Source organism: Ixodes scapularis, unplaced genomic scaffold (assembly GCF_016920785.2).
Source record: "Ixodes scapularis isolate PalLabHiFi unplaced genomic scaffold, ASM1692078v2 PGA_scaffold8__174_contigs__length_109621045, whole genome shotgun sequence".
In the NCBI taxonomy this organism is placed as follows: domain Eukaryota; kingdom Metazoa; phylum Arthropoda; class Arachnida; order Ixodida; family Ixodidae; genus Ixodes; species Ixodes scapularis.
The window spans coordinates 26,907,009-26,919,105 of record NW_024609883.1 but is presented as its reverse complement, the minus strand read 5'-3'; the positions used below and the strand labels follow the sequence as shown (position 1 = coordinate 26,919,105).

The 12,097-nt window shown below is 46.1% G+C and overlaps 1 protein-coding gene and 1 pseudogene across 1 annotated transcript; both read left to right on the top strand.

Annotated features, from left to right (window-relative positions):
* The first annotated feature begins 2,482 nt into the window (after nucleotides 1-2,482).
* Nucleotides 2,483-3,628, top strand: LOC115315845 (annotated as a pseudogene).
* Nucleotides 3,629-9,363: 5,735 nt separating this feature from the next.
* On the top strand, nucleotides 9,364-11,354 carry LOC115319732 (uncharacterized protein K02A2.6-like). The gene has a single exon (XM_040215552.3). It carries the CDS (start codon nucleotides 9,396-9,398, stop codon nucleotides 11,352-11,354), a length of 1,959 nt encoding a protein of 652 aa, XP_040071486.3. The 5' UTR covers nucleotides 9,364-9,395.
* The last annotated feature ends 743 nt before the right edge of the window (nucleotides 11,355-12,097 follow it).

Genomic DNA, 12,097 nt, shown 5'->3' with positions numbered 1-12,097 from the left:
GCACCCCGGAGGCCCGGGTTCGATTTCCATCCAGACCGGAATGTACTAAAGTTCATTTCCAAAGCCATTAGTTTACTTGTGTTTATAGGAACCTTCGTTGAAATTGTGACGTCAATCCGAGCATTTCTAACGTTTTTTTACTTTTTGCGACGTCGGCCATTTTTGGTACCATCGCTTGGTCATGCCGCCGACGACACCACCGGATTTTCGCGTTGTGGGGCAAATAATGTTTTTGCATTAAAAGTCTTCTGACCAGGCCATCAGCCCCTTTTTTACGGCATTCAATGGTGTGCAGGACCAGTGTCAGCATAAAAAGCAATTATATATATAAAATAATAAAATGGACATTAGGTAAGCATCGTAGTCACAATAATTAATATCAACGTCATCAAAAGTTTCAAATAGAAATCATTCCCATCGACATCATTGAGATCACATTAATTAACATACAATGTCAGCGTTATTGTAAAATTCTGTTGCAATCAAACAGAAAAAATATATAAATAAAGATACATGTAAGGCGTTGCTATATTTTTTTTTCAACATCAGATTATCAATACACTTAATTATTAGTGAAATCAAGCACTATAAAAAGCCCTTTGAAATCTGAAACTCACTCGCCTAACAATTTTAATGTTTAGCTCACTGGGGCCAAAAAATACACTTTTACTCTTTTCTTGAACATGGAGAATCTTCGACCTCGGCGTACTATTTCAACAATATTGGGGTGGTTATTTATAAGGTCAGATTATTGGTAATCAAGTTTAATCAAAGTACCATCAAAATGATGAGTTATATAGAGGGCCCTTCTGAACATCCGTCTTGAAAAAAAGTCAGCTATTGCTTGTTTTATCATAGATGAAAATGCAGTCAAAGACCACAAGCACAGACACGCAAAAGCGCAAGGCCATGGTGCATGGTTTGCGCTTGATTGCTTTGACCGGGAACAAAAAACACACTGTAAGATTAAACTCCGTGACATAGTGTTTTCTGGCTCTTCTTCATTGGCCTCATTGACCTGTTATGTCAGCTGCGCTCTGATTTACAGCGAAAATGAACTTAAACGTTTATTTCGTGCAAAAGCTCTTTCATTCACGAAATGCTGACAAGGCGTGTCTTTTACAGGGTGTTTTTTTTAAAGCTTTACCCTTATGCCGCTTGTGGAGGTAAGTTATACGGCCAGGGGGACATATTATAGGGGGCTAATCGTAACGATCAGTCGGCTAATTAATTAAAATTTGTTAATTAACTTTTTAATTAATGAAAATAGGCATATGGTTCCAATTAGAAACTTGCTCGGCGTCATCGAAAACCACTAAATGAGTCATTTTCAGAAAGACCTTGAGCGCGTGAGAAGCGTAATAGTGCGCTAAAGTTACCACTCGTGGAGCAGGTAAGTACAAAGCTAGAGGTTGCGGTAAGGCGCCCGCGCGATTTTTCCGTTTCTTATCTAGCCCCAGCCTTGTACCTGCTCCACGAGTGGTAACTTTAGTACAATACTACGCTTCTCACGCGCCAAAAATCTTTCTGAAAATGACTGATTTAATGGTTTTCGATGACGCTGAGCAAGTTTCTAATTGGAACCATATGTCTATTTTCATCAATTAAAAAGTTAATTAACAGATTTTAATTAATTAGACGACTGATCGTTATGATTATCCCCCTATAATATGTCCCCCTGGCCGTATAACTCACCTCCACAAGCGGCATGAGTGTAACTTTCACGGCTTTCTTTAAACAAATCTGTTAAGCTTAAAAAAAACAAACAAAAGAAACACACCCTGTATATGTTCCTTGACGTTTGATGACATTCTTCACTGATTGATTGACTATGTTTTTAAGTTTCGAATAGTTAAAATGATAGCTACTGGCTTTTGAGCCTCTAACGAAATCGCTTTGCCAACCCTGCAGCGCGGAACAAAGCCAGTGTCAAAGAACAAATTTTACCCATCTAGGCACTCTCGATCGGGTCGATGAGCTAGCTGGGCTCCGTTTCTGTGCGAACTGGGCACTGCTAGCACCACTGGTACGTTTGCTGGCATTTGTGTCAGCGGGAGCACGCGCTGAGCACTGAACAAACACCTCCTAGAAGTGCGGGCCGTAGCGCTCTTCTCGTGACGTCGCAAAGAAAGGCCATCGGGGGCGCGCCTCGAAGCGAAGGCAACGCGCGTGGATTTCATTTCATTTCATTTATTGTTCCCTCAAAGCGTCCGGAGGCATTGCATGAGGGGGGGAGAGACAAAAAGAAAAAAGTTCGCTGCAAAAACAAGAAAACACTAACATTGAAAACAGCACGCGACAGATCGCTCACACATACACAGCATACTATATACACAACAGCTACACAGGGGGATCGGTGGCCGAGGAGGAAGAAGAAGACGCCGTTGCGAACGGCCGTGGAAAAATGCTCTCTGGTGGAAACACCGCATCGGCCACTGGCCGAGTTATTTCTAAATCTTCGGATGTCGTCTCCAACGAATATAAGGTCATACTTCCACGTCTACCAACCGGCAACATCGTCCTCAATTCCGTATTTCTCCACGCCGATCTGACTGCTAGGCCGTACACGGCCCCGGACTTTCGAGACGCCATCAAAGATGTTATCGACCTGAAAGATGTCAAGGCCACCGGACAATTTCAAATGAGTCATGTGTGGATGGTGACCTGCGTCAACGCCCTCGCCAAAGAGAAGCTTTGCAGTCGTGGTGAGTTGGTCGTGAAAGGCAAGAAATGCCTTGTCCTTGACCCAGACACCCGGGACCTCAAGATCAAGCTTATTTGGCTACCGGACTACCTCGAAGATAGGCGTATCATCGAAGCTCTAGCGCCTTACGGCACAGTCCGTAACATCAGCCGGGAGAAGTGGCGGTGCTCCGGCTAGGAGCACATGGACACCCTCAACAGGGAAGTTAACATTACCCTGCATGAAGGAATCACCACGGAAAAAATTCCATTCCTACTTGAAGTGTATGGATGTCAATCTCTCATCCTTATTCCGGGAAGACCCCCCTTGTGCCTCAGGTGCAACAGGGTAGGACACGTCCGCCGACAGTGCAAAACACCGCGCTGCTCGGAATGTAAACGCTACGGACATACAGCAGACGACTGCGTCACAACTTATGCAAGCAAGCTTCGCGGAACGATATCCCAGGACGAAGAGGAACGGTCTGAGCTCCTGATGGACGTCTCGGAGGTTGTCGATGCTTCCGGGCACACACCACCCGCTGAAGCCTTTAAGACCCAAGCAGAAGGTGACTTACCAGCAGCAGTGACCGATCCCCAAACCACGGAAAACGATCCAGAACTCCTACCTGAACCATCTCCCCCACCTGACGATGATGACGACCACTCTTCAACAACCACGGTCGTCGGGGAGGATGCTACAGCAAGTGGAGACGACACCACCACCACCTTTGAGGTGGCACCAACGACCATCGAGTTGGATGCAGACGCACTGAAGCCGCAAGATCTTTCAGAAAGACTCGGCTATCAGTCTGACACGGTTGTAGCTGATGAAGGGCCTATCGCAAAATCGAAGAAAGATAGAAAACAGGTAGGAACCAGACATCAGCCGTATCGAAAACAAAGTAGTCATAAGACGCTTGAAGACGGTCATGAAGGGCTTTAGCTCACCCTAATGCCCCTCATAAAATCCGCCCTGCCTTTGCATTTTTTAACGTTAAATGTAAGGGGCTTAAGGTCTAAAAGGAAACAGTACCAACTTCTAAGGCTCTTGAATCACGAACATGTTGACATAGCCGCAATACAAGAAACAAAATTGTCATCAGATGAAGACGTGGCAGAGGCTTTAGAGCCTTTTCGGAATGACTTCGAAATATGTGTGAGTCAGGCAGTAGGCCTTTCTGCCGGTTGTTTTCTGTTTCTTCGTAAAAAGCTTGGCTATTCGTCTGTTTCCTTGACCAGTGACCAGGAAGGGCGTCTGATTTTATGTGACCTTTCTTTAAGACAGACCAACTGGCGTTTTATTTGTATATATGCTCCTAATACGGTGAATGGAAGGGCTTCTTACTTCCAGTTTCTAGCACATTTTCTGAACACCGACAAAACAGTTGTACTAATGGGAGATTTTAATTGTGTCTGTAGCGCAGAAGAACGTGCGCTACAGCAGACACGGTATGATAAAAGCTCTGCGTTACTCATTGACATACTCCAGGAGCGCAACCTTGTAGATGTGGCATGTCGGAACGACCAATCAATACGCTTCACCCACTTTCAAGGTGTTTCACACGCTCGTCTTGATCGAATATATGTGTCAGGCGATGCATTTAATTTAATGAAGAACTATAACGTTAAACCGGTGTTCTTTTCTGACCATTGTTTAGTTTCTGTTGGCTTCGGGACCAAAACCCTCCGTGTTTTTCGGCCCAAATGGGAACTGTGGAAACTTAATGTGAAGCTTTTAAAAGATGAGAAGTTTTCAAAAGGAGTTTCATTAATTCTGTCAAAGAGCCTTAAGAATAGTAATATGCATATCTTTGCAATATGGGACAGTTTTAAGCAAGAGGTAAAAAACTTGGCAATTGAACGCTCTACAACAATATCTTACGAAAACAAACAGGAACAGCGCGAACTCCATAAAACTCTTTCGTTATTGCATGAGATGGAAAGCATCAATCCTGGCTTTCACAACGACGACATCAATGTCACCAGAGCACAGCTTCAAAAATTCGAGGCAGAAAGATATTGGGGAGCTGTAATACGTTCTCGCACGAAAAAGTTTTTGCTTGGCGAGCAACCCACCAGACGATCCCTAGATGATGAAAGGCGATATGCCCTATCAAAGGAAATATTAGAAATAGATCAAGAAGGCATAACTATCAAGGAGCCAACCTTGATTGTTAAAGCATTTCAAAACTACTACTTAAGCATTTTTGGCAAGGCTATTCACACAGGCAATGAAAAGGATGTAGATAACTTGTTATCATTGATGCCTGCACTTAGTGAAGACGATAAAAATATCATAGAAGGCCCTATAACTTTAGATGAAGTCGAGGCCGCAATAGACTCTCTTCAAAATGGCAAAACACCAGGACCCGATGGGCTTAGTGGAGAGTTTTATAAGAAACACCGAGACAAACTATGTCAAGTGTTACTTGACGTTTTTCATAACTCCTACCAATGGAAGACGCTTCCTCCATCTTTTTACGACTGCCATACTGTCCTAATACCCAAGACGGAAGACGTGGAACTGAGGAAAAAAGTTGAAATTTATAGACCAATATCACTTTGCAACGTAGATTACAAGATCTTTGCTAAAATATTGAATGACAGACTCCAGCTAGTAATCGAAAACCTTATTGGTGAGCACCAAACATGTGGTATAAAAGGAAGAAGTATTCAAACCAATATCCACGTTGCGCGCTCGGTTCTCGAGTGTGCCTCTGACAGTAACACACAAGTTGCTTGTCAAAAGCCTTTGATCGTGTGAGCCACGCATTTTTGTTTGCACTCCTACGCCACATCAACGTAGGCGAAACAGTGTCCGAAGGCATTAACTTATGTTATCATAATAGCACTACAAGATTAATTCTGAACAACATGCTTTCCGATAAAATACACATAAAAGCTTCCGTTCGCCAAGGCTGTCCATTATCACCTCTTCTCTTCGCCATATATCTGGAACCTTTGTGCCGGAGCATATTTGCAAGTCAGAGTATTCAAGGATTTGCACTTAATAATGCTGAGGTAAAGGTACTCGCTTATGCCGATGACGTTGCCGTCTTCTGTGCTGATAAAAAGAGTGTGGAAGAGGCCATACACGTTACGGAACATTTCTGTAGTGTTACTGGAGCATCAATGAACCCGGGAAAATGTAATGGTTTTTGGTATGGTTCATGGGCTACCACGCCCCGCTTTTTTGCCGGTATTGCATGGAATCGTGGTCCGCTGAAATACCTGGGAGTTCCACTCTCACACATCAGGAGTAGCTCATCGTACTGGACGTCAATGGAAACCTCGTTGAGGAGGAAAGCCGAAGCATGGAAAGGACGTGACATGTCCATGTTCACGAGGGCAAACGTGTGCAACATGTTCCTAGTGTCTAAGCTAATGTATGTACTTCAGGTAATGCATTGTGCGCGCAAAAACATTCAAAAATTTCATCGAATTTTTGCGACATTTATTTGGCGTTCGACGTGGGAGCCTCTCAAAAGGGACAACCTATTCCTTCCCCTGGAAGCAGGTGGACTAAGTCTGTGTCATCTATTCGTTCGGCAATTAGTATCCCGGTTTTTTTTCTTTAAGAATGCCGACCATCCCTTCCTCAAAACCGTTCTTCAGTTACGACTGGCCACAAGTTTAAATTATTTAATTGTATCCAGTGATGATTCCTTTCAGGGAAGACCTTGGGGCTTCCTAAAAGAGGTTGTGGGCACGATTGAATTCTTGAAGACACGTTTCTCATTAGAATATTTATTTAGTGTAACACGCAAGAAACTATCAGCGGCGATAATCGAAAACATTTTTTCTATCCCGCTTTACCGAAGTCACTTCCCTGTCGATCCCCAAGATGATGTCCTTTACAGAGTAAAGAAAATGTCTGTTCCACCGTCAACCAAATCGTTCTTTTTCAAACTGCACACTTCGACCTTGCCCGTTAAAACTTGGCTTCATAGTAGAGGGATATTTGTGCCGTGGACGGTTAACTGTAGACTATGCAATAAGCCAGAAACCATAGAACACTGCTTCATTTACTGTAATGACGCCTTTTTTTTCTGGGATGTGCTTCAAAGAACACTAAAGAAAGACCTCGACATCACTGATCAAACTATTCGTTTCCTTCCGTTCTCAAAAGGAGAAAGTGTTCCTTACGACATATTCGTAATTTTAGGCCTCCACAGTTTGTGGAGATGTAGAATGATAGATAGAAACGCAGAAGCGCCACGCACCACATAATCTATTTTTGTGGAGAATATGGCTCAGCTGCGCAGTGTTTACGCGGCACAGCCATCCCAGCCTGATTGGTTTCCACTGTTAGATGCGTGCATAGGTCTACCAGATTTTTGAACATTTTGCTTGTTTGCCCATTGTCAACCCCTCCGTGATTTATGTATGTAGCACTGTGATACTAAGTTCTTTAGATGGGTTCTGTTGTGTTTGAGTATTGTTTCAATAAATAGCGCGAGGCGGCGGGCAAAGAAGTGAGCGCGCGCCTGGGATGTGCGAGACGAAACGAATGCACGGGACATTAAAACCGTTTGGCTCTGGAAGCTACATCGGCTGCACCTCGTCCTGTCTCTTGTCGTAAGCACCGTGGTCGTAAGCCACAACATAATTGGCGACGAGGTATGGAACGTCCATCACGACTGCAACGGGCATCGTAGAAGGAATCCACCGGGCCACGGCAAGGACGAACGAACATGGCAGGGTTGGGAAGGTTCGATCCATTTGTGGAGGATGGTGACGAAGATTTTGAATCTTACGTCGAAAGATTCGAACACTACCTAAAGGCTACAAAGGTAAGCGAAGCCCTAAGGCTCTCTGCTTTTGTCACCGCAATTGGCCAGAAACCGTACAAGACTCTTAAGACTTTACTCCATCCGGTCAAACCAGAAGAGAAAAGCTGGGAGGAGTTGGTGTCGGTTCTGAAAGGTCATTACGCTCCGAGGCCGATGGTGATAGCAGAGCGGTTTAAGTTTAACCGTCGCTACCAAAAGGAAGAGGAGACGGTAGCCACTTTTTCAGTGGAGCTGAAGAGGCTCGCGTCGACTTGCGAGTTCGGCAGTTTCTTGGATGATGCTTTGCGCGACAGGTTCGTCGCGGGATTAAAAGACAAGAAAACACAGTCCGACTTGTTGAAGAAGACGACGTTGACGTTTGGTGCCGCGTGTGACATTGCTAAAAGCATCGAGCTCGCACGCAAGGAAACCATCACGTTTCAGCCTACTGCAGGTCGTCATAGGTCGTCTAGCCAACGAGAAGAAGACGACGTGAACGCGGTTCGGCAACAGAAAAGGGAACCGTGGCGCAAGTCAAATAAGGGTCCACGAGCTTCCACGACTAAACAGACATCCGGGCATACGGGAGACACCACGTCTTCATGTTCCTACTGCGGACAGGTACACACTGGACAGCCCTGCAAGTACCGCAAGTACAAATGTCATGTCTGTAAAAAGGTCGGACACCTGGCAAAAGTTTGTAGGTTCAAAACAGACTCCGTTAAACACGTCGCAAGTGAGGGAGCTGATGATATGCAGCTTTACACAGTGTACGCGTGTGAAACGGGAAGGCGTAACTATGAAGTAGATGTTAAAGTAGCCGACAAGCTCGTAAGAATGCAGATAGACACTGGAGCGTCCGTGTCGGTAGTGCCAGAATCGTGGTGTGTGAAATACTGGGCAAACATTCCTAAGGAGCCATGCAACCTTAAATTGAGAACGTATGGGGGGAATTTTCTCACGGTGACTGGGAAGTTGTCAGTACCAGTCGAGCACAATGGACAGAGAAAGACACTTCCTCTTATTGTAGTTAAGGCACCAGGGGGCAACGTAACCCCGCTGCTTGGTCGAGACTGGCTAGAAGAGCTGAGGCTAGACTGGTCATGCGTAAACAGTGTAAGAGAAGAAAAGGAAGCAAGGCTCCTTGAGAAGTACGCTGAACTTTTTGGAGAAGGTGTGGGTTTGATGAAAGGACAACAGGTCAAACTGGTTTTGAAGGAACAAAGCACCCCTGTCTACTGCAAACCGCGACCTGTGCCCTATGCGCTAAGAGAAGCTGTGGAGCAGGAAATTCAATCATTAGTAACAAAAGGAATATTGGTACCAGTGTTGCAAAGTGAGTGGGCGACACCTTTGGTAGTGGTACCTAAACCAAACAAACAGGTCCGGTTGTGTGGAGATTACAAAGTGACCTTAAACCCAGTCTGTCGGACGGATCACTACCCTCTCCCGCTCATGGAAGACTTGTTCGTTTTACTGAGTGGTTGTAAGTACTTTACCGTACTTGATCTGTCTACAGCCTACCAGCAGCTGGAATTGCATCCGGAGTCACAAGATTTGGTCACTGTGAACACACACCTTGGCTTGTTTAAGTCCACGAGATTGCCTTACGGCATCACTAGTGCTCCTGCAATTTTTCAGTCCGTCATGGACAAAGTACTGGAAGGGCTGAGAAATGTCGCGTGCTATCTAGACGATGTACTAATAGCGGGCGAAACTTATGAGGACTGCTACAAAAAGGTGGAAAGCGTGCTGGCACGGTTCAGCCAACAAGGCATCAGACTAAACAAAGAAAAATGTAGATTTTTTCAGACGTCTGTTCATTATTTGGGACATGTGATAGATCAACATGGGGTTCGACCATCGGAAGAGAAAGTAAAGGCCATACGGGAGGCCCCATGCCCCAAAAATGAATCAGAACTGCGCGCCTACTTGGGCATGATTAACTTTTATGGCAAGTTTGTGCTGAACATGTCAACCGAGCTGAAGCCGTTGTATGACTTATTACAGAAGGGCACAAAATGGCGTTGGTCAAGGGCAGAAGACAACGCATTCAACAGAAGTAAGGCGTGGCTTACGCATGAAAACGTCTTAACGTTCTATGACCCAAAAAAGGAATTGGGGCTTGTATGTGACGCTTCAGCGTACGGAGTGGGAGCGGTTCTTTTTCACAGAGTTGGGAATGATGAGAAACCGATTGCTTATGCATCACGAACTCTGAGCAAGGCTGAAAAGGGTTACGCCCAAATTGAAAAAGAGGCCCTAGCAGTTGTTTTTGGGTTGAAAAAGTTTCACAAGTATCTGTATGGCAGAAATTTCAGCATCTATTCGGATCACCAGCCGTTGGCAGGGCTGTTAGGTCATGAAAAACAAATTCCGGCGATGTCAGCAGCCAGGATGCAGAGGTGGGCTCTCTTACTTGCTGCCTACAGTTACAAGTGGGTTTATCGGAAGGGTAGCCAGATTCAGAATGCTGATGCGCTGTCACGTCTGCCTTTGCCCAACGTGAACGATAGCTCAGACTACGTCAGTTTCTTTTCGGCGGTGGACGAAGTGCCATTGTCAGCTCGTGAAATTAGGAGAGAAACTGAAAAGGATAGTGTGATGAAAAGAGTGTTGTTTTTCACACTGAACGGATGGCCTTCACATGTGGATAATGAGGCATTGCAACCGTACTTTGTGCGCCGTCACGAATTGTCGGTTGACCAAGGGTGTGTAACATGGGGAAATCGAGTGATCATTCCCGAAGTGTTTAGGGAAAAAGTGTTGTCCCTGTTGCACGAGGGACATCCAGGCACCACCAGAATGAAAATGCTATCACGTAGTCACGTGTGGTGGCCTTTGATAACATATGATGTCGAAAACACTGTCAAAAACTGTAGTACTTGTCAACTAACGCAGAACGCGCCACCACGTGTTCCATTATTAACGTGGGGTTGGCCAACGCGCAGATGGCAAAGGGTGCATCTTGATTTTGCATACCGGGATCAGAACTGGTTTTTGATTGTCGTAGATGCTCATTCAAAGTGGGTAGAGGTGTTTCTAATGAGTTCCACTACGACAAAATGTACTATCGAAAGATTGCGAAGTGTTTTCGCCGCGTTTGGACTACCAGAAGAGGTAGTGACAGACAATGGACCCCAGTTTGTGGCGACAGAGTTCGTAGAGTTTCTGTCGATGAATGGGGTACGCCACACGAAAAGTCCTCCGTACCATCCCGCCTCAAACGGAAGCGCGGAACGGTGTGTGCAAACCGTCAAGCGGGACCTCCTGAGGCAGGTAATCGACGAGCAACGGACGGGTGTACCGAAATCGATGCAACATCGAGTCGACCAGTTCCTGTTTGCATACAGAAACACCCCAACTGGTACGACCGACAGAACTCCAGCCGAGCTGTTTCTCTCTTGGAAGCCTAGGACCCGTCTGAGCTTCCTTCATCCTGAAATGGAGAGACGCATGAGAGATCGCCAGCAACAAATCAAGACAGCCGCCGACATGAGAAGAGGCTCTTGGCGAACTTTCGAAGAAGGCGACCAAGTCCTCGTCCGGGGATCACGTCCGACAGATCCTGCATGGTTGGTGGGACGTGTTATGAAGAAAGTAAGTGCATCAACCTACGTCGTGATAGTGCAAGATCAGCATCGGTATGTGCACGTGGATGATGTCCGTCCGAGACACTTCGAACATTCGTCTGCACAGAGAAGAAATGTCGACACTCCGGCTGCAACACCACGAAGGGCGTCCGGTGGTTCTCGAGACAACATGACAGAGCCTGCTGCCCTCGATATGGAGCCTGTTTCCGAGACAGCGGTACCGACCACACCAGTGCTTCGAAGTAGCATACGACAACGTAGGCCACCAGAGAGGTATTCTTGTGTGAGTCAGCCAAAACATTGATGGGGAAGGAGTGTTGTGTTTGAGTATTGTTTCAATAAATAGCGCGAGGCGGCGGGCAAAGAAGTGAGCGCGCGCCTGGGATGTGCGAGACGAAACGAATGCACGGGACATTAAAGGGACCATGAAGGCAATTTAATTTTTTTTAAAAAGAAGGTGTTTTCGGAAGCATTGGGGTCCTGGCATGCCACACAATTTTTTCTAGAACGTTGAGACTCTTATTTCTGCACCTGCAAATAAATTTTCGAAACCGAAACAAACATTCAGACTTCTTCCCTTTTTCGCCTCTGAAAAGAGAAGTGACGTCAGGGAGCACTGTCGGCATCGGTAGGATTTAGTGCACACTCAGTGTGGTTCCCGTGGTTCGCTCTAGTGCACGGCGGTCTGCGAAGAAAACCTGGAAGAAATGCACGACAACGCCGCGCTCGCAAACGAGTTTGAGCTCCCGTTCAGCGACCTCACGCCGACTGAACGGGAGATGCTGCTAAGGACGCAGAACTCTGGATTGGCGCTTTACGAGGGCGCCCCAGACCTACCACCAACTCCTCGGTCGCCACCTCAGAGCGGCTCCCCGCCCCACTTTTACCCAGACTCCGGCTGACGTGAAGGTGCTGCTCAAGGTCTTCTGGTCGGAAACGCAACGAACAAATCCTGACACCGCTGTCCACAGCTATACGCAAGAAGACGGCACGCAACCAAATGCTGCGCATTGCTGCATCGGTCGGCAGTTTATGCAAACTAACGTC